Consider the following 22,947-nt stretch of genomic DNA (forward strand, 5'->3'; position numbering starts at 1 on the left):
CCCCTCATCAGGCTTTTGCAGAAGAAGCTGGAGGCATTGAAGAAGGAGCTAAAAGGGAGCGATTCCGCTAGGCATGTGGGACTTGTGGATGCAGCCCTTAATTCGCTTAACAAGGATTCACGGGTGGTCAATCTGTTGAAATCAGAGCACTACATTTTGGCCACCGTGCTCGATCCTAGATTTAAAGCCTACCTTGGATCTCTCTTTCCGGCAGACACAGGTCTGCTGGGGTTGAAAGACCTGCTGGTGACAAAATTGTCAAGTCAAGCGGAACGCGACCTGTCAACATCTCCTCCTTCACATTCTCCCGCAACTGGGGGTGCGAGGAAAAGGCTCAGAATTCCGAGCCCACCCGCTGGCGGTGATGCAGGGCAGTCTGGAGCGACTGCTGATGCTGACATCTGGTCCGGACTGAAGGACCTGACAACGATTACGGACATGTCGTCTACTGTCACTGCATATGATTCTCTCAACATTGATAGAATGGTGGAGGATTATATGAGTGACCGCATCCAAGTAGGCACGTCACACAGTCCGTACTTATACTGGCAGGAAAAAGAGGCAATTTGGAGGCCCTTGCACAAACTGGCTTTATTCTACCTAAGTTGCCCTCCCACAAGTGTGTACTCCGAAAGAGTGTTTAGTGCCGCCGCTCACCTTGTCAGCAATCGGCGTACGAGGTTACATCCAGAAAATGTGGAGAAGATGATGTTCATTAAAATGAATTATAATCAATTCCTCCGCGGAGACATTGACCAGCAGCAATTGCCTCCACAAAGTACACAGGGAGCTGAGATGGTGGATTCCAGTGGGGACGAATTGATAATCTGTGAGGAGGGGGATGTACACGGTGATATATCGGAGGGTGAAGATGAGGTGGACATCTTGCCTCTGTAGAGCCAGTTTGTGCAAGGAGAGATTAATTGCTTCTTTTTTGGGGGGGGGTCCAAACCAACCCGTCATATCAGTCACAGTCGTGTGGCAGACCCTGTCACTGAAATGATGGGTTGGTTAAAGTGTGCATGTCCTGTTTTGTTTATACAACATAAGGGTGGGTGGGAGGGCCCAAGGACAATTCCATCTTGCACCTCTTTTTTCTTTTCTTTTTCTTTGCATCATGTGCTGATTGGGGAGGGTTTTTTTGGAAGGGACATCCTGCGTGACACTGCAGTGCCACTCCTAGATGGGCCCGGTGTTTGTGTCGGCCACTAGGGTCGCTAATCTTACTCACACAGTCAGCTACCTCATTGCGCCTCTTTTTTTCTTTGCGTCATGTGCTGTTTGGGGAGGGTTTTTTGGAAGGGCCATCCTGCGTGACACTGCAGTGCCACTCCTAGATGGGCCCGGTGTTTGTGTCGGCCACTAGGGTCGCTAATCTTACTCACACAGCTACCTCATTGCGCCTCTTTTTTTCTTTGCGTCATGTGCTGTTTGGGGAGGGTTTTTTGGAAGGGACATCCTGCGTGACACTGCAGTGCCACTCCTAGATGGGCCCGGTGTTTGTGTCGGCCACTAGGGTCGCTTATCTTACTCACACAGCGACCTCGGTGCAAATTTTAGGACTAAAAATAATATTGTGAGGTGTGAGGTATTCAGAATAGACTGAAAATGAGTGTAAATTATGGTTTTTGAGGTTAATAATACTTTGGGATCAAAATGACCCCCAAATTCTATGATTTAAGCTGTTTTTTAGTGTTTTTTGAAAAAAACACCCGAATCCAAAACACACCCGAATCCGACAAAAAAAATTCGGTGAAGTTTTGCCAAAACGCGTTCGAACCCAAAACACGGCCGCGGAACCGAACCCAAAACCAAAACACAAAACCCGAAAAATTTCAGGCGCTCATCTCTAAAATATTTATGATTTCAATACAAGTGGATAGGTTGGGTTCTTAGGGTATCGGCAATAAATAAACGTTTTCCAAGGTACAATCTTAAGGGGAGTGGGAGACAGGTTAAGCTACAGATTAAGTAGCTTGCTTGGGTTTGTGTGGATGTGAAAAGTGGTTGATCTTTGGGCATATTCATGATCACTTAAATGTTTGTTTTTTTACAATTATTAAATTTTCTTTTTTTTCACCCCAGCCTCATTCATCAAAGGCTGTAACGAAAGAGATATCACTCTTATCTCCTTGTTACAGCCTTGCCCTGATAATTTCATACTCCCCATAGATGTAGGGATTGTGAAATCAATCAAACTCCAAAAATGCATATTTTTTCAGTTTGTTAGTGAAACTGTTTGCCATTCTGAGACGGCGTTGTAGAAAACTTCAGCATGCATAACTATTCACCCTCCTAAAATGAGTACTTTGTAGAGCCACCTTTTGCAGCAATTACATCTACAAGTCACTTTGGATAAGTCTCTATGAGCTTGTCACATCTTGCCACTGGGAATTTTGCCAATTCCTTAAGGCAAAACTGCTCCAGCTCCTTCATGTTGGATGGTTTCCACTTGTGAATAGCAATCTTCAAGTCTGACCACAGATTCTTAACCGGATTGAGATCTGGGCTTTGACTAGGCCATTCCAACACATTTAAATGACCTTTAAACCACTCGAGTGTTGCTTTAGCAGTATGCTTCGGGTTATTGTCCTGCTGGAAGGTGAACCTCCGTCCCAGTCTCAAATCACAGGCAGACTGAAACAGGTTTTGCTCAAGAATATCCTTGTATTTAGCACCATCCATCTTTCCCTCAACTCAAAACAGTTTCCCAGTCCCTGCTGCTGAAAAACATCCCCACAGCATGATGCCACCCCCATGTTTCACTGTGGGGATGGTGTTCTTGGGGTGATGGGATGTGTTGGGTTTGCGCCAGCAATAGCATTTACCTTGGTAACCAAAAAGTTAAATTTTAGTCTCATCGGACCAGAGCACCTTCCTCCTTACATTTGGGGAGTCGTCCACATGCTTTTTGGCAAACTCAAAACGTGCCTTCTTATTTTTAACACTAAGTAATGGCTTTTTTCTGGCCACTCTTCCATAAAGCCCAGCTCTATGGAGTGTACGACTTATTGTGGTCACATGCGCAGATACACCAGTCTCTGCTGTGGAACTCTGCAGCTCCTTCAGGGTTACCTTTGGTCTCTGTGCTGCCTCTCTGTTTAATGCCCTCCTTGCCCGGTCTGTGAGTTTTGGTGGCCGGCCCTCTCTTGGCAGGTTTGTTGTGGTACCATGTTCTTTCCATTTAAAGATAATGGATTTTAATGTGCTCCGTGGGAACATCAAAGATTTGAATATATTTTTAAAATCCAACCCTGACGTTTACTTCTCAACTTTGTCCCTGACTTTTGTGGAGAGCTCCTTGGTCTTCATGGTGTGATGCCTCTTGCTTAGTGGTGTTGCAGCCTCTGGGGCCTTTCAGAAAAGGTGTGTTTATACTGACAGATCATATGACACTTAGATTGCACACAGGTAGACTTCATTTCACTAACTATGTAACTTCTGAAGGTAATTGGTTGCACCAGAACTTTTGAGGGGCTTCATAGCAAAGGGGGTGAATACATATGCACATATCAATTTTAAAAATTGTATTTATAAAAAAAAATTATAGCAATTTTTCTCATTTCACTTCACCAACTTAAACTATTTTGTGCATATCCATCACATAAAATTCAGATAAAAAAAAAATAAATTACAGGTTGTAATGTAAAAAAATAGGTAAAAAGCCAAGGGCGGTGAATACTTTAGCAAGGCACTGTAGGTGGATTTGCATAAGACCCGAGTTTGGTAGATAGTTACGTAACATCCCGGAGTAAATTCCAATAAGATATAGAAGTCGTGACAAGACTTCCAACCACCAGTGACTTAATCAACAATTTAATTAATTCTAAAACTATAAAAATTGAAACACATAAAAAAGTTAAAAAAAGAAGAGGGATGGAGGGGGGTAAAGGATCCATGCACAAAGGGAAAGAACATGAACGAGAAGAGGAGGTATAAGGAAGAGGGGAAATGGATTGCAGCATAATTCTACCCAATTTGAGAGCAAGAAGGAATAGGAAACACACCGCGGGTCAAAGAATCGGGTCTGGGACTGAGGGTCGACAGCACAAAGGTCGACACACCTTAGGTCGACGCCAATTGGTCGACACACCTTAGGTCAACATGGACAAAAGGTTGACAGGAACAAGGTCGACATGGAAAAAGGTCGACATGAGTTTTTTATGTTTTTTTGGTGTCGTTTTCTTCGTAGAGTGACCGGGAACCCCAATTAGTGCACCGCGTCCCCTCGCATGGCTCGCTTCGCTCGCCATGCTTCGGGCATGGTGCCTTCGCTCCGCTACCGATTCGCTCGGCACACTTTACCGTTCCAATCGTAGTCCACGTGGATCGTTAAGTATGAAAAGGTTCAAGAAAAGAAATAAATCGTGAAAAAATCATGTCGACCTTGTTCATGTCGACCTTTTGTCCATGCCAACCTTTTGTCCATGTCGACCTAAGGTGTGTCGACCAATTGGCATCGACCTAAGGTGTGTCGACCTTTGTGCTGTAGACCTGGAGTCCGGATACCCAAAGAATCAACTATGGTTATTTATGATGATTTATCTGGTAACTAGTTACATTACAGTCAAATATTTTGATATATGTAATTGGGTGGAGATTACTAATGTAAGAACTACATTTAACATAGAAGTTAAATGCTCCATTTTCCACATCAGAATACATCATTTCTCCGGCAGGGTCCACAGGTTATCCACAGGATTACAATGGGATATGATGGAACGACAGCGGATTGGCACCAAACGATCACAAGCTTTCAGCCCTCCCAGGTTGCAATGGGCTCATCCATATAACCCCGCCCACTGGCTCAGGCAAATCAGTTTTTTGTTTGGTGCAGCAGGAGCCGGACCATGGTCAGAGAGCTGCTGTTCTTGGCAGCCCTAAGCTTTCTTATTCGCTCCAACAACTCTCCACCGGGTTGCAACAATGCTTACCCACGCATACAGTGCTGTTTCGACAGGCGTCTGTGTCGGACATACTAGCAGGTCCAGCAGACATTACCAGGCTGTGGCCGGAGCACGGGGAGAAGGTAAGGCATCAGTTCCACGTAGTCGGGGAATACGGACACAGCCGCACTGTATTGGGAGGAGACCAAACAGTAGCTGATGCGCCGCCACCACGGGTGCTCCAGCGCTAGGCCTTAGGGATCATAAGGCACCAGGGTTAGTATGACGCTGCGATCCCTAGGATTGATGTCAGCGGTAGGGAGTTAAATGCTCTCCTGGTAGCCTCTCCCCCCAGTTTATGACCAGTTTCCTCGAGTCTCCAGCCATGAACTGTTGCCTCACTGCCGTCTCAGACACTACCACGAGGGGTCTCGGTCGCAGCATAGGCTGCTGCATCTGTGTTCACTAAGCGCTACCGCGAGGAGACCTGGTTGCAGTACAGGCGTCTGTATGACCAGTGCGTCTGTATGCACAGTGCATATGTGTCCACTTAAGAGTTCCCGGAGCGGCAGTGTACACTAGTAGCGTATGGGTCCACTCAGCGTTCGCTAACGTATTGATCGATCTTGGAAGTGAGGTGAGTCTCCCTGTATCCCACTCTACTGAGTAAGGGTTATACAGCACTAAAATTCTATCTACTTTTGTCAGTATGAATAGTTAAATTTAAGTGCTTATTGCATATAAGTCTGTGTACATTACTGTGGTTTTCTTCGCATTGCGTCTGAATACTTTAAGATCTGTATAAAAAATAATTCAGTAATATGTACTCTTACATACTTTAAAATGTGTTTATAGTTGATTATGTGCTCATGTGACTAATATATAACATGTGACTGACTGCTAGCGTGATTGCCGACTTTAATATATGTTTGTCAGTTGTTTCTTCTGGTCCTCAATGTCGGTGCATGTGTAGGGTCAGATTGATATCACTTTAGAAGGTTAAAGTGATTACAGTCACAAATTGTGTAGTACTCTGTGAAAGTGCTGATTATTTATCATGTCTGAGAGCACCAAAGGTGACGAGGGTACACTGACAGTAATACCAACACTCATATCATGTTTGTCTTGCAAAACTGTATTATCCTCTCAGGATCTGGTACAGGATGGTTTATGTGCAAATTGTTTTGTGTTTCAGCAGATTACAAAGCAGATCCCTGTTCAACGACAGGTACAGATAGATCCACCTTGGGCGATGTTTGCACAGACCTTGTCCAGTATAGCTGAACAGGTAATTCCTACAGCTTCGTTACCAGGAATGGGGTACACTAATAACCTATACATGCAGCTCCCTACTTATGGTATATCATTTGCCTCACCAGCTTCTTCTAAAAGACAAGCTGATAAACCAAGTGTAAGTAAACCGTCAACTTCACAGGCTACACAGGATGATTCATCGGACGATGAAAGCTCTATATACTCTACTTCGGCATACGATAAACAAGTAGAAGGTCTCAGCTCAGAGGATATAGCTGAGCTAATTAGAGAAATAAAGGCCATTCTATCCTTAGAGGATTCAACAGAGCCTGTGTTAAAAACCAAGGCACCTGTATTTAAACGGCCCAAAGCAGGTAAGACTGAGTTTCCAGGGTCAGAACAGCTTACGGAAATCATGGAAGAGGCTTTGGCTACACCCAGTAAAAAACACAGAATTCCCAAAAAATGGGATTCCAATTATCCTTTTACAGCTGGGGACTGTTTAAAATGGGAAATGGCTCCCAAAGTAGATACGCATGTCATTCGATTAGTGCAAAAATCTATATTGCCTTTGCCATCAACGTCATTGGATGATGTCACGGATAGGAGAGTGGATGGTTTTCTGAAAACCATATTTTCTCTGTCTGGGGCAGTCATAAGGCCAGCTATGGCTTCAGCTTGGATGGCAAAAGCAGTTGCTGCCTGGATAGAGGTACTGGAAGACAGTCTTTCAGCACCTTCAAGGGAGCAAGAATCCTATATAGCGCACATAAAACAGGCTGCAATATTCTTGGAAGAAGCAGCATTAGATATGGGCACTATCGCCTCCAGGGCATCAGTTTCAACAATAGCTGCTCGCAGAGCACTTTGGTTACATGCATGGAAAGCGGATTCAGAATCTAAGAAGGTTCTGGAATCTTTGCCTTTTACTGGATGCATTCTGTTTGGTAAAGAATTAACAGATATTCTGGAATCAGAAGCAGGCTACAAAAAGGTAAAATTCCCTTCCACATATAACCCCAAACGTAGGGGTCCCGCTTTTCGGCCCTTTGGGTCACAAGGAAAAGCAAAAGGAAAAAGTGATCGTAAGCAGCCCCAATACAATAAATTTGGTAAGGCAAAAAAGCAATGGGCTACCAGAACGCCAGCCTCAAAACTAGAGAAAAATCCATCAGTTTGATGGTGTGGGCCTCCTCCTGGGGGACCCCATGCTAGGGGCCCGACTTCTTCAGTTTGCACAGATATGGCAGCAGTCTACAACAGATGCCTGGGTGCAAGAAGTGGTATCTCTGGGTTATGTTTTTTCCCTTCAAGAAGCATCCTCCTCGAAGGTTCTTCTGCACCAGCCCATCTCGGGTAGAGACGAAGGCCAGGGCTTTGCAAGAAGCAGTTCAGAAATTGCTTCAGTCCGGAGTAATCATTCCAGTACCCCCTGCAGAACGAGGACAGGGGTTTTACTCCAACCTCTTTTTGGTTCAGAAGCCAAATGGGTCATTTCGGCCAATTCTCAATCTCAAAATGCTGAGCAAATACATTTGGGTACCTCGGTTTCACATGGAGACGTTACGCTCCATAGTTTTGGCCATGGAATCAGGGGATTATATGGTATCCCTGGACATTCAGGATGCTTACCTACATGTTCCTATAGCACAGTCCCATCAGTGTTACCTCAGGTTCGCTATCCTCCAGCAGCATTTTCAGTTCCAGGCATTACCTTTTGGGTTAGCCACGGCACCCAGAATGTTTACCAAAATCATGGTGGTTATGGCAGCTTATCTTCGCAAGCAGGGGATTAGAATTTTTCCATACCTCGACGACCTGTTAATTCTAGCACAATCACAGGAAATATAACTGGACCATCTCCAACAGACAATATCATGTCTGCAGAGGCACGGATGGCTCATAAATTGGGCAAAATCACCTCTAGTGCCATCACAACGGATGACTCACTTGGGGGCTGTACTGGATTCAAGTCTGCAGAAAATATTTTTACCTCGGGACAAGATAGCCAAGGTATAGTCAAGAACACAGTCAAACAATATCAATCCACGCAGCGATGCGACTGATGGGTTTGATGGTGTCAACATTCGACATGGTGGAGTATGCACAATTCCACTCAAGACATCTGCAGCGTCTGATTCTGGTCAGATGGAATGGAATACATCAGACAGTAAAGAAACAGACTATGGTACTTTCACACAAGGCAAGAAAGTCATTAGCCTGGTGGCTACAAACATCCCATCTAGACAAAGGGAATCAGAGTGGGAGATCCTGACAACAGATGCCAGTCTTCAGGGCTGGGGAGCAGTGTCTGAAAGATTATGGTTCCATGGACAATGGAACGCAGAAGAAAGTTGCCTGCCAATAAATCTGTTAGAACTTCGGGCCATATACATGGCACTGATTCAGGCAAAGGACACTCTTCAAGGAAGACCAGTCCAGACCCGCTCGGACAATGTAATGGCGGTAGCGTACCTCAACCATCAGGGAGGAACGTGCAGTCAAACAGCAATGAAGGAGGTACGTCACATACTAAAATGGGCAGAACTCCATCTTCCAGCATTGTCTGCAGTATTCGTTCCGGGAGTCCTAAACTGGGAAACAGACTTTCTCATTCGACATGCCATTCAAGCAAGCGAATGGGCTCTATATCCGGAAGTCTTTCAGACTCGAGTAGACAAGTGGGGTTTGCCAGACATACATCTCATGGCGTCCCGTCTGAACAACAAAGTACCCGTGTACGGGTCAAGAACAAAGGATCCCGGAGCTATCCTTGTGGACGCCCTGTCAGTGAAATGGGATTTTCATCTGGCGTACTTGTTTCCTCCGATCATCCTGCTACCCAGGGTGGTGAGGAAGATAAAAGAAGCAAAGGGTGCCGTGATTCTAATAGCTCCGGCTTGGCAGAGAGGGCATTGGTACACAGATCTGCAGAGAATATCGATGGATGCTCCACTTCTGCTCCCTCAACGTCCAGATCTACTAATTTATCACCGAATATGGCAGGCCTATATTCATTGGTGCAGTGAAAGAAATATGGACCCAAAATCTTTTCAAATTTCTAGGGTCTTATATTTCCTTCAGGCAGGAATGGATAAAGGTTTGAAGGTGGCTTCCTTGAGAGTACAAGTTTCAGCACTGACTTTATGGTTCCAATTTACAGGATGTGTGTACTTTCTTCCAGGGAATGCTGCACATTCAACCTTCCTTTGTTCCTCCTACAGTGCCTTGGGACTTAAATTTAGTCCTGAAAGCCCTTCAAGTTGCTCCATTTGAACCACTTAATAAAGTGGATCTTAAATGGTTGACAGCTAAAGTTCTCTTTCTACTGACTATGGCATCAGCTAGAAGATTATCAGATTTAGGAGTGCTGTCTTGTCGTTCTCCTTTTCTGACTTTTTATCCAGATAAAGCAGTTCTAAGAACTAGATCTGGGTATCTTCCGAAGGTGGTGTCTAATGTCCACCTTAATGAAGAAATTGTAGTCCTGGCTTTTCAGGTATTGGGACTTTCTGCGGAAGATATGTCGCTGGACTTAGTCCGGGCATTAAGGATCTATGTGGATTGTACCAGTGCCATCAGAAATACAGATTCTCTCTTCATTCTCTAAGGATTTCACAAGAGAGGCTGGCCTGCTACTAAACACTGGCAAGATGGCTTCGAATGACGATTTCAGAAGCATATTCTCGAGCTGATCTCCCTGTTCCGGATAATGTCTCTGCTCACTCTACTCGTAAGGTAGGTCCTTCATGGGCAGCACAAAATGATGCTTCAACAGAACAGATATGTAAGGCAGCCACATGGTCTTCCATTAACACATTCATTAGACATTATTCCTTGGATACTTTTGCCTCTCATGACGCTGAATTTGGGCGAAAGGTTCTCCTGTCTAATCAGGAGCGTCCCCACCACTAAATTGCTTTGGGAAGTCCCATTGTTATCCTGTGGACCCTGCCGGAGAAATATACATTATGGTAAGAACTTACCGTTGATAACGGTATTTCTCCTAAGTCCGCAGGTTCCACAGGGATCCCACCCTGACGCACCTGATTTGAGGATCTTTCTACTCACTAAACCTCTTCCTTCTTTTACGGAAGGGTGTGCATGTGTGTTCTTCTCGCCTGATTAGGGCTTTACATGATGCTCCTGCCTAAATGCTTTGGAATACAACTGATTTGCCTGAGCCAGTGGGCGGGGGTATATGGACGAGCCCGTTGCATCCTGGGAGGACTGAAAGCTTGTGATCGTTTGGTGCCAATACGCTGTTGCGCCATCATATCCCATTGTTATCCTGTGGAACCTGTGGACTTAGAAGAAATACCGTTATCAACGGTAAGTTCTTACCAAAACGTATATTTTCCTATCAAACTATAGGATTTGAAGAAGCTTTTGCTGTACCTCCATCAGGGAGGGAGCTGAACAGTTTACCCGATGAGTTAAAATACATTTTTTTTTACCAGTGTAAGTAGGGTACGGAGTAGGAGAAGGAAAACTTGCTTGTTTGGTCCTAACAACCAGTTCTTAAAATGTAGGCACACACATGCCAGAGGGTCAGGGGTTAATTGTAGAGAAAACAGTTAACAGTTTAAATCAAAATTGTTTAAGTTTTCTACACTCCCACATACAATGCAGAAAAGAGGCAGAGGATACGCCACATTTTAAACAGCGACCCGTCTGTTTGTGACATACGTCTATGCTCTAGAGGGGTAATATATGCCCTGTGGAGGGTATGGAGGTGTACGTCTTGCAAATATGTGGAATGTAAGAGCTTGAGAGACTGTTTACAACGACTAGTATTAGCCAATATTTCCATAAAGTTAGGGATATCAACTTTCCATTTCAAAAGAAGTTGCTCCCATTATGGAGTACAGGAAGAAGAGAGAAGTAATGTACATACATATATATATATATATATATATATATATATATATATATATATATATATATATATTTCCTCTTAAAGGGGCTGACTTTTGAGTAAATTATCTATGGCCTTTGCTTCTGGAGTTATTCCCCGAAACAAGTCCGAGTTAGAAGATCTACATGAGTTCAAGAAGTGAAGCACCTAGAAGTACATAAATAGGTGTTGTCTGGGGATATAATGCATACTTTACATACTCTGTGTTTATCTTAGGATGTCTGCATGCACAGCCCAGAATCAGGAGCTTCAGCGTAAAGTTCTTCAGCTGGAGAAACACAACATGTGAGTGGCATATGTTTGACAATTGAAAAGTTCTTTAAAGTATATGTTAGGTGTAGAGACAGACTGGAAGGATGGGAAATGTGTGATTCTGTGAAAGTTACTGTCACAAATGTATATAGGTTGTTGTGAAAATCTTTCACTGACTCCTTATGTTCTATGTACTTAGGTCCCTTCTTGAGCAACTGCGCAAACTTCAGTCCTTGGTCTCCCAGTCTGCAGGAAAGGCAGCTCAGACAGGCACCTGTGTGGCAGTAAGCAATCTTAATAATTAAGCATTTTAATAATTATTCTCGAAGGGAAAATAAGTGTGAAGTTACTGAACCAAATATAATAACCCATTATTTGCGGGAGCTGGCGCTATACCGACAAGATGGTCTCTAGATTTAAAGTAGCAATTAGTTTAAATCCAAAACCCGTCTGGTTTTGCCTTTTAACTAATTTCCCCTGAATTTAGTGACTATCTCACCAGAAACTTAATTTATGACCACAAGGGAATTTCTGTATTGTATAACATATAAAGCAAGCAGTGCATTTGTTTTAAAGCCCTTGCACTTGTTTGTCTAATGCCCATAAGAAAAACAAAAATCCGTTTTCCATGCAGGTGGAGAGTGGTGCGGGATGCTATCACTTGCTCCTACACCCACCCAAGGAGAGAGAGAGGGAGGACAGGCTGCCGCCCAGAGCCGGCCCTAACCAATATGATGCCCTAGGCAAGATTTTGGCTTGTGCCCCCTAGCACAGCCGCTAGTTCTGCAGGAGATGCCTGCCATGAGTCAGCTGGTAGCTCTGCAAATGTCGGGAGCCTTTTGTTTATAAAAATGCATCTTATTTGCATTACTATGTGGCTAGGATGCACATGCAGCTTCTGCTGATTAAAATGATATGCAGCATGCCTATATTCTGTGTGTGACTGCGGCTGAATCTGCATATGAAATGCTACATTATAGTGGTTTCCAGGACTACACTGCAATGTAGCATTTTGTATGCAGATACAGCCGCAGTCACACACAGAATATAGGCATGCCGCATATCATTTTAATCAGCAGAAGCTGCTGGTGCCCATAAGCATACCAAATGCCCTAGGCAACTGCCTAGTTTGCCTATGCCTAAGGCCGGCTCTGCTGCCGCCCCTCTCTCCCTAGCTCAGCATACAGCACTGAGTAGCGTGTGCTGGGCTGGGGAGAGCAGCGGCAGTCAGTTCTACCTCTTCCTGCCAGCTCTCTGCATTGGGGAACGAGGAGGGGGCAGCGGGACGCGGGACCCTCCAACAGGCTCGGGCAAAGAGTACCCCCTCTTGGCACCACTGCAGATACCCCACATGTTAATTAGCAGGGAGTTCACTTTTCCATATAAGTAATAATAAAAATGCAGCTCTGGTAAGTAACACAAATGGAAACCCCATTAGATTATGCATTTTATGTGGAATCAGTGGGTTACTGCATGGGGAAAAAGCTAAATAATTGAATAGTCCTGTGCAGTAAAACTCATAAATGATTGCATATGCCCCTATAAATGAAATACATACGTATTACCGGTGGCTGGGATCCCGGCTGTCATGATCCCGACAGTGGGATCCCGGCCACAAGTATGCCAGCAGTGGGGTGAGCGCTAGAAAGCCCTTTGCGGGCTCGCTGCGCTCGCCATGCAGGTTATATTCTTCCTCTGTAAGTGTCGTGGACACCCCAGAGAGAGAGAGAAAAGCCTGTGGCGGCAGGATTCCGGCGGCGGGATTTCACAGCATGTCGGGATTCCGGCGGTGGCATTGTCACAATGCCGGTATCCTGACAGGCAGTCTAGTGATTGCCTCCTTTATAAATGTGTTTTGTGAAACTTTTTGTGGGTTTGATGATCTAGATGGAAATGTGCATGGTAAAAGCAGCATATCAAAGTCCTGACTGATAATAACAACTGTTATCCATGCACTATTACTATGTTATTTCTAGTATAAATAGTATGCAAAGTAAAAACTAGTCTTCATTCCTTTCTCCTCCAGCTTGTTATTTTAATATATTTAACACTTGCAGGTACTATTGCTGTCTTTCTCTCTAATCATCTTCCCCTCCATGAGCCAATTTACAAGAAACAAAAACCAAGAGGGCAATGATTTCCTTCCTGTCAGAGGTAAATCTTAATTTACAATGTTCTTCTTTGCTGTTGCAGTACTTTCATGGTAGAGTTTGCTAGCAAACCAAAAAAGTTAGCAATTGGACAAAACCATGTTACACTGCAGGTGGGGTAGATGTAACATGTGCAGAGAGATTTAGATTTGGGTGTGTGGTATTGCTTCTGTGCAGGGTAAATACTGGCTGCTTTATTTTTACACTGCAATTTAGATTGCAGATTGAACACACCCCACCCAAATCTACTCTCTCTGCACATGTTACACCTGCCTCCCCTGCTGTGCAACATGGTTTTGCCCATTAGTGTGCTTTTCTGGTTTGCTGACAACTCTGAATAACCCCTCAATGCCCAACAAAGTCTCACAAGGTTTCCAAATGTGTGCAAATCAGATGGTATGTATAGGCATTAGACATAATCAATGAAACCAGAATGCAATTGATCAAAGGTTCAGTGTAATTACAAGAAAACAAAAGTGCAACAAAACATAATAACAGAAAGTTCATCCCTTTTAAAATATGATGGCTAACGCTAGAGCACCTCTTGCTCTCAGGTGTAAAAATCTGTGAAAAATAAAAATGAGGGTAGGCCAATAGTGAATTCAAATAGGTCCATCATATGTTGACATGCACCATATAAGGTGAGTAGCCTTGTACCAGATGTATGATGTTAATGAAAGCATATTTGTAATCCTGAACATCCAGGATTTCTTGTTGAGAGTAACACACTTAGTGCAAGGCCTTCAAATGCAAAAAGATGACATACATAAAGAGCCTATTCATCATGATAATTATCAGGGGCTGGGTGGAGTATCTAATTTCAGTAGCAGCGGTGGATACAAAATCACAGCGCAATTCAACATTGCTCTGGTGCTGATTCAAAGATAAACTGTCCCTGTGATTTTTTTTCATCGCTAGTTTAGTAGCAGTAAAACTTAATGCTATTGTGCATACATAAACTTGGGTTCACACAAGGTTATCTGAGGTTATCTGATCTGGTCTCCCTCACAGCCTCGGACTTCCTTCCCATAGGAAAGAAGTAGGGGGTGCGGGAACCAAAGATATCTGAAGACAGAGAAGTTTACCACAGTCGAGCTCTGAAAATTTATTTTTTGAGCTTGATGAATATGGGGTGCCCATACTAGAGAGTATAGATCGTGATTGAATGGTCAGCAGGAGGTATTCGTGACAGATACAGTGTGTGTATGTGTGTATATATATATATATATATATATATATAATTATTAATATTATTGAGTATTCCTTATATTCATTTTTCGCATTGGTTTCCAAATTGTTGCCAATATAATGCAGGCAATAAACGAAAACAGATAAGGACAGATATAGATATGATAACAGGAAAGGATACATTTTATTTTTGCTACCTTGTCTTCTGTCCCAACTCTCATTCCTGCTTGTTGGTCTGGGCTCCTATTAAAACATATTTTTTTTTACAATATGTACATAATAAATAATGAATCAATGCACACACTTTGCCCATGTTAATAACTGTTTACAGTTGTAAGTATCATGTATTTTCATAAATTGAAATATTTTATTTTAAAAAAAAAAACCTCTCGTACCTATCACATCACAGAAAACAGGGAATCTGTATCATCCTGCGGCACTCCAGATAATAGGTTTGGTTTTTTTTGGACACTTCAGAAAACACAGGGAGAATGCCTGCTTGGTTTGTATTTCATAGAGAATTCTGCTTGGAAGATGGCTATTACTGTGAGCCAATGATGGTTCAACATAGACTGTAACCGGAGTCGGACTGGGGCATGAAGGGCCCACTGGGGGAATGTAGCAGTAAGGGCCCATGTATAGGGGTGTGGCCAGTCTCCAGAGGGGAAGTGGTTAGCTGCCACAGAGGCTTGACGAACCATTAGAGAGTGCATGGTTTATGCCCTTTGATAAATATATATAGTAAATAGAGTACTGCTAGTGCAAGCATGATAATGTACCAGGTTATTAACAGTAATGCACTGTAGAGAACACACCATAGTCCTGTGCAGTATAAGGTAACATATGTATAAGGTGTAATTCAGTTGCACAATCTGGAACCTGAACCCTAGAGGAGGAGGAGGGCCCCAGGCAGTGGGGCTCACCAGGGGTTTCCTCTGTACCCCTGTGGGACAGTCCAACCCTGACTGAAACCGCATGCCAACCAATAAGAACATCAGCACATGCCTATGACTGCAGAGGCTCCACAATAAATGACAGAGTTGAAAAAGAAATAAAAATGATGTTCCAAAATAAAATTAAATAGTTATGTCTCTGTAAGAAATAAAATTTTTGCAGCAAGATAAAATAAAAGCTGTAACCAAAATAAATACCTACCATCTTCATTAATTCTTGGGGGGTATCCAATTAGCCACGATAACCTGGTTTTGCGATAAATTATCACATTTGCGATAATTCTGTAGCCAATTAGCTTCGAACAATTATCGTTGATAAGTCTCCAAGGGGTTTATCTGAATTACTAATTAGGTACTTAAAGGTATTTCATTATTTTTAATTGGTCAATTATGACATGTCATTTTTAGGGTAAAAAAATGCAAAGTGATGGAAATTGGGGTAAAAGGTATGGGACAAGTATATTGGGGTGCTTTATGAGTGGGACAAGTGTTTTTAGACTTGCAGGTGGGAATAATCAGTTTGGGGATTTTTTAAGTCCCCTAAAATTACTTATACCCATTTGTATGCACCCCAAATTGAATGAGAGCACTTATTTTGCTGGGAAAAAAAACTGATTTAATTACACCAAATAGTTATATTTTGGTCACTAATAGACTTCTATGTTTTCCTATATTAGTTTGGCTCTTTGGGGGGTATAGGCAGATTTACCCATTTGCTCACTGATCTTTCCGGCTAGAATTATCAAATCCCGTGCAAATCCTGTTATTGCTATTTTGGAATAGGATAGATGTAAAAAATGGAAATGCGCAGGCTGCGATAAGCTGATTTTTGAGAGATCGGTGCAATAAATTTTGCTGTGATAGCGGATCGCATTATCACTGCTAATTCGATATCCCTCTAGGTCTGATGGAATGAAATGAAATAAGAAGGTAATCCATAGGGGGGGAAAAAATATTCAAATTGAACAAACAAACCACTCAAGAGAAGTATCTGGTGCAAAATGAATGAAGCTCCGGGTTGCCTGGCTACTTTATACCTAGCAGCCAATCAAGAGTAGTCTATTCTTCTGCTCAGTCGGAGTTATTTTTAAAAACTATATTAAAATATTTTTTCAGTTCTTCCAGGCAATATACTTCAGACAGCAGTTTGATCTAGCCTATCAGAACCATGTGTTTCTTTGCTTAATAAATTGCAATTTGATTTGTAGTTTGGGGGTCATTCAGATCTGATCGTTGATGTTCTAAAATTAGCATATCTATGATCAGTTACTCAGACATGTGGGGGGATGCCCAGCACCCCAGCACATGGCTAGTCCGCCCTGCATTTCTGGCCCTTAACCCCCCTCCCCCCCCCTCACACACACACACACACACACACAGGTGCAAAAGCATTGCACGGCGGCAATGCTTTTGCACCCGAAAAGTAGCTCCCGTCCTGGGTCACAGCGGCTGCATGTGATGTCACGCAGCAGCCGCGGCGCGTCCCCGCAATGGTCCGGAAATGCCTGCCTTGTCCAGACCGCACCCTACCACTGGTGTTCTAACGCCCCATCCTGTCCTGCGACTACCTCTTCCTGTCAATCAGGCTTCACGGGGTGCACGTGTGCACTCCCCAAAGGGCTTCAGACTGTGATCGCTGCTGCGATCCAGTCTGAATGACCCCGCCCCCCCTTGTCCTTTCGTAATTATATGAGTGCACAGGAAATAAGCTCCCATAAATACTCACAGCTGAAGGAGTGTAATTTAATTAATGCAAATATAAAATAACAGTCTATAAAAATAGCATGTTAATACGCTAAAGAGCCAAGAACTATTCCAAGTGATCATTCCCATAATTACAGAAGATGCTAAATAGGAGAAGCAGTCAATGTGTCGATAGTGAACAGTGTCAGAATTATAATTTTAAACATGCATTACTCTAACATTATAACCATGCCTGCATTACGCCGTTGGCAATCTCCCAACAATATATTACAAAGTCGACATATTCACTGTTGACAAAATGTATGTATTCCCTAAGCAAGGTCAGTTTTTCATAAACCAGTATTTAATTTACACAACATTGTGTTTCTGAGATTTGAACAGGTGATTTCACACAAAAGTCTTAGGTCAAGTATTTAGGCATTATTCCAATAATATGATTTTTCATAAGGCAATATTTTTTGGTGGAGTTACCCTTTAAGAGCTTGGTCTTAGACAAATATTTACATGGTTGGTTATTTTTTAGATAGAATTGATCTTGATTAATGATTTGGAACTTGGGAAAATTTGGTTGACTATTAGTGTGTACAAATGTCTAGGGTGCACTGCCTACTCAGAAGTGTTTGGTACTATACAGTAGCAAACATGAAACATAGTAACAGTTTATAAGATTCTATCAAAACTCTTAATTCTATAGATGCTGGAGTCCTTTAAAAAATGTTCTCTGATCCAGCTTATGTTTACTATTTTTCACAGTCTTCTCCAGATCCTTGCATAACGCTGCCTCCTCCAGGATATTTAATTTACCGAGTGAGAGCAGAGACGCCACACACTGGGCGGGTCCAGGAAACCAGGCACAAAACAAAGAACTGAAGTCACTAAGAAAATATCTGGATGCAGTTTGGTCTAACCATACACGACAGTTTATGGAAGAAGATACAGTCAAACTGAAGAATCAGACAAGGCTGACAAATACAAAGACTGTTTTAGATAAAGAGAGCAGTAACATAGAAATAGTGAGTGGTGGCACGAAGGATGATTCTGCGACACAACAGGTGATAACACAGGTGTTTTGGAAAGAGCCCTTGAAACAAGAGGGAGAGCTGTAAATACACAGAAAATATAAATGAGAGGGTGTGTGAATGTAAGACCACATAATCAGAGCATTTAACCAGACATATGATCAAGGTTTACAACTCGTGTAGTCAAAAGAACCAGCTAGTCCATATTTGGAAGAACAGCGAGAGCATACATTTCATAATTTGTTTTTGTAAATTGAAGGATGTTTTTATATCCAAAAGGGAATGCTCTTGCAAGGAAATGTAGCCCAATAAACAAAACTTAAGATGAAGAAATGACAATACATCCATGAAAAGCTAGAGTTAGTTACTTATTGTAAATAGATGGGTTCAGTATGATTTACTGATGGACACAATACCGACTGTCATAATCCCGACAGTTATTGACCTACAGTCAAAATACCGACATTCATTATACCGACATGTTCAAAATGCCGACAGTCAGAATACAAACATATGAAATGCTGACATGTCAAAATACCAACATGAGTTTTAATGTTTTTTGTGTCAATGTTGACATAGGTCGACATGGACACCATCTAAGTGCACCGCGTCCACTCGCCATGCTTCGGGCACGGTGCCTCGCTGCGCTTAGCACGCTATTATATTCCCCCTCCAGGTCCACTGAGATGGTAAAGTATGAACAAGTCTGTTTTTGGGCAGAAATTCTTTAAAACCGCATGTCGGCATTTCAATTGTCGGTATTCTGACTGTTGGTATAATGAATGTCGGTATTTTGATTGTAGGTCAATGGTTGTCGGGAGTATGAATTACTTAAAAACATGTCAGCATTGTGTCATGTCTGCATTTCAAATGTCGGTATTCTATGTCAGCATTTTTAACATGTCGGCATAATGAATGTCTATTGTGACCGTGTCTGTATTTTGTAAATCAATGGCTGTTGGGATTATGAATTCCTGAAAACCACATGTCGGCATTTTGACATGTCGGCATTTCAAATGACGGTATTCTGACTGTCGGCATTTTTAACACATCGACATAAGAATGATGGGATTATGACCGTCGGTATTGTGTCCTTCGGTAAATCAATTGCTACGCACATAGGGGGTGATTCCGAGTTGTTCGCTCGTTGCTGATTTTCGCAACGGAGCGATTAAGGCAAAAATGCGCATGGTTCGCAGTGCGCATGCGGTTAGTATTTTAACACAAAACTTAGTAGATTTACTCACGCCCGAACGAAGATTTTTCATCGTTGAAGTGATCGTAGTGTGATTGACAGGAAGTGGGTGTTTCTGGGCGGAAACTGGCCATTTTCTGGGTGTGTGCGGAAAAACGCAGGTGTGTCAGGGAAAAACGCTGGAGTGTCTGGAGAAACGGGGGAGTGGCTGGCCGAACGCTGGGCGTGTGTGTGACGTCAAACCAGGAACAAAACTGACTGGACTGATCGCTATGTGTAAGTCTCGAGCTACTCAGAAACTGCTAAGAAATTTCTATTCGCAATTCTGCTAATCTTTCGTTCGCAATTCTGCCAAGTGAAGATACACTCCCAGAGGATGGCGTCCTAGCGTGTGCAATGCTGCTAAAAGCAGCTAGCGAGCGAACAACTCGAAATCACCCCCATAGACAGATACAGTAACAATGGAATTATACATTGATTTAAAGCAAAGCGTAGCTAAACTAAAACCAAGATTCTAAAGGGGGGTACTCACGGGAGAGATGTGTGCTGAGCGATCTTAACACAGACCGCTCAGCACACATCTCTCACCCCGCTCAGCACAGCGCGATGTGCTGAGCGAGGGGGAAAGCCGACAGGGGGCCGCTCACTTCACACAACGGTGAAGTGAGCGACCCGCTAGATTGAGCCTGCATGCAGCTCAATCTAGCATCGGCGATAGCGATGCGCGGGGCCGCGCATCGCTATCGCTGGAGGGCATACACACGGCAGATCCGTGCTTAAAATCTAAGCAATCTAGCAAGATTGCTTAGATTTTAAGCACGGATCTCTCCGTGTGCACCGCCTTAATGCTTTAAACTGATTTCAGACATTATCCTTTATGGGTGGGTCTCTTAATCGGGACACTAAAATAGTAATTGATTAACCCCAACTGACCGTATTTGGCACTCAAGTCTGACGATTTTCAAAGGTTTTTAATCGTATCTTGGGCTAATTATTTAGATAATAAATTGACACATTGGGATGATACCGTTCTATTCTGGAGGCCGTCAAAGGCAGCCATGTGAGGTCATGTTATACAGTATATCTCTAAGCTTAAACAGGAATCAACAAAACAATATGAAGCACTACAAGGCTGCAGTTTCAGGATTTAGGTGAGATCAAGCCGATCACTCTAGTACTAATCTAGACTTATCTTCAGAATAAACAACTTCTTGAATAATTTATAACTCTGCAGGCTAGAACTCTTCTTGACTACACTAAACAAATGTATTACAAATGGGGGAAATAGTCAGGGAAGTTACTCACACTTATGTCTAGGCCCTGGAAGAAATGCTCCTTTCTGCAGTAACTGCTATTAAGGATCCCTTTCTAGAAAGAATTTATGCTGCCACTATATATTTTCCCATTTTCACATTTATTATATTACTTTATACCAGTCTATTATTCCTGAGGGAGGAAGTTTCAAGAATGGATGCTTTTTGGGCTGCTCAATTGCCCAAACTGACACCGCAACGGGATATTTTATGTAGGGACATTTCGGAGAAGGAATTGCATAAAGTAACAGAAAATTTGCTTCCGCATAAATCTCCTGTACCAGACGTATTTTCCGGCATTTATTATAAGTTATAAAAACCTGATTTAACACCTACATTACTGGAATTATCTAATAGGATGTAATTTATGATACTACTACCTGATGATGAGTGGCCATACTATCTATTACATTATTATAATACTCCAGTCATTTCAGTACACAGGCTGGATTTGAATGTGATGTATTATTCATTTAGCACAGAATCAGAGAGAATTTGTGGGAGCAGGTGTGTGTGACAAGTCATATGTAACCCTTTACATTTGCTAATTATATCTTGCAAATGTTATTTTTTTTTTCTCCTTTTACTATGTCCTATACATTTTTTATTTGTAAATAAAGATATTTTCTGACAACATTCAGAAATATATAAATTGACACCGTCGACATTGAGCTATACATAGAAATAAAATTCTATGGCATATATTTACGAATGTGTACTTTTTTTTGGAAGTGGAGATGTTGCCCATAGCAACCAGATTCTAGCTATTATCTTCTGAAGCAGCTAGATCAGGCATTCCCAACCACGTTCCTCAAGGCACACTAACAGTGCAGGTTTTAGTGATATCCAGGCTTCAGCACAGGTGACTTAATTAGTAGCTCAGCTATTTTGATTTAACCATCTGTGCTGCAGCCTGGATATCACTAAAACCTGCACTGTTGGTGTGCCTTGAGGACCGTGGTTGGGAATGCAGGAGCTAGATAAATGTTAAGTGGGATCTGATTGGTTGCTATCGGCAACAACTCCACTTAAAAAAAAAGCCCAAAATACTTCACACCTTACTATATATACTCCCATGACTGTTAAAGGAAGTTATAGAAAATCACAGTTTTAACAATGTTTGCTTCTAGCTGGGGACACAGGAAAATGCCCATTATGCTCATGTCAACTTACACAGTAACATTAAAATTGCATTTTAAACTTTCTAACTATATTGTAATGTTGCACAGGCAGGTTAGTTTACTTTTATGGTCATTAGACCTGCCATGGATAGGACACTTTCACCTCCACACAATCGCATCACAAAACTCAAACCCACAAATGATCATTCCCTCAAGTAACTGCTATAGTGTCTGGTCAAAGACAGCTCAGATACTTCCCCTGAGTATAGAGGAGACTTACATACCCTCCAACATGACCCGCCCCACTAGGTACAAAATGCTCTGTTTCTGGACTTCCCTCTTAATTTATTATTGCCATCACCTGTGAAGAAACAGCTTTTCTGTCATTCAACTAGTTCAACACAGGTGATGGAAATCATAAATTAAGAGGAAAGTCCAGAAACAGAGCATTTTGTACCTAGTGGGGCGGGTCATGTTGGAGGGTCTGGACTTATTGTTTCCTATTTAACACCAATACCAATACGCCTGTTTCACACACTCCAGTTTTCACCAGGTGGTAAAAAGTCGGACAAACTTTGTCCTGCTTTTTGCCATACGGCAGTGTCTTTCACACACAACAGGTTTGAGCCGTGTTTAATGCTTTGTGCATGTGCAGCAGAACGAGCTGCTGCAAAAAAACTAAACGTTGTGTGCGAAAGCTACCATTCACACACTCAGCTTACTGCCTACAAGGACGGCATGGCAGCCAGACTTTTCAGTGGATATTTCAGACTGCAATCCAGCAGCCGGGCCCGGGCCGTGCTGTGTGAAAGGACCCTATACCTTACATTATTCATTAGAATACCGGCACGGCAAAAAGCCATCCAGGAATTTTCCCATCCGGCAAAAACCGCAGCATGTGAAATAGCCCATAGGCTGTCTGTGCACTTCATCACCCTGCTTGTCCCATGCAAGTCATGCCTCTTAAAGGCTCCATGTCTTAGCCCTGGATATC

At 42.7% G+C, this 22,947-nt stretch overlaps 1 protein-coding gene across 5 annotated transcripts in view; it reads left to right on the forward strand.

Moving 5' to 3' along the window:
- Positions 1 to 22,036, forward strand: part of CREB3L3 (cAMP responsive element binding protein 3 like 3) — a 330,836-nt gene extending 308,800 nt beyond the window's left edge. For all 5 annotated transcript variants that reach the window (XM_063914872.1, XM_063914871.1, XM_063914870.1 and 2 more), the window contains 4 exons: positions 11,275 to 11,343; positions 11,510 to 11,594; positions 13,368 to 13,464; positions 18,059 to 22,036. In XM_063914872.1, the coding sequence (XP_063770942.1) occupies positions 11,275 to 11,343; positions 11,510 to 11,594; positions 13,368 to 13,464; positions 18,059 to 18,411 (604 nt within the window). In that variant the 3' untranslated portion in view covers positions 18,412 to 22,036. The remainder of the gene's footprint in view (positions 1 to 11,274; positions 11,344 to 11,509; positions 11,595 to 13,367; positions 13,465 to 18,058) is intronic.
- Positions 22,037 to 22,947: the final 911 nt, after the last annotated feature.

Source organism: Pseudophryne corroboree, chromosome 1 (genome assembly GCF_028390025.1).
Source record: "Pseudophryne corroboree isolate aPseCor3 chromosome 1, aPseCor3.hap2, whole genome shotgun sequence".
Taxonomy (NCBI): Eukaryota; Metazoa; Chordata; class Amphibia; order Anura; family Myobatrachidae; genus Pseudophryne; species Pseudophryne corroboree.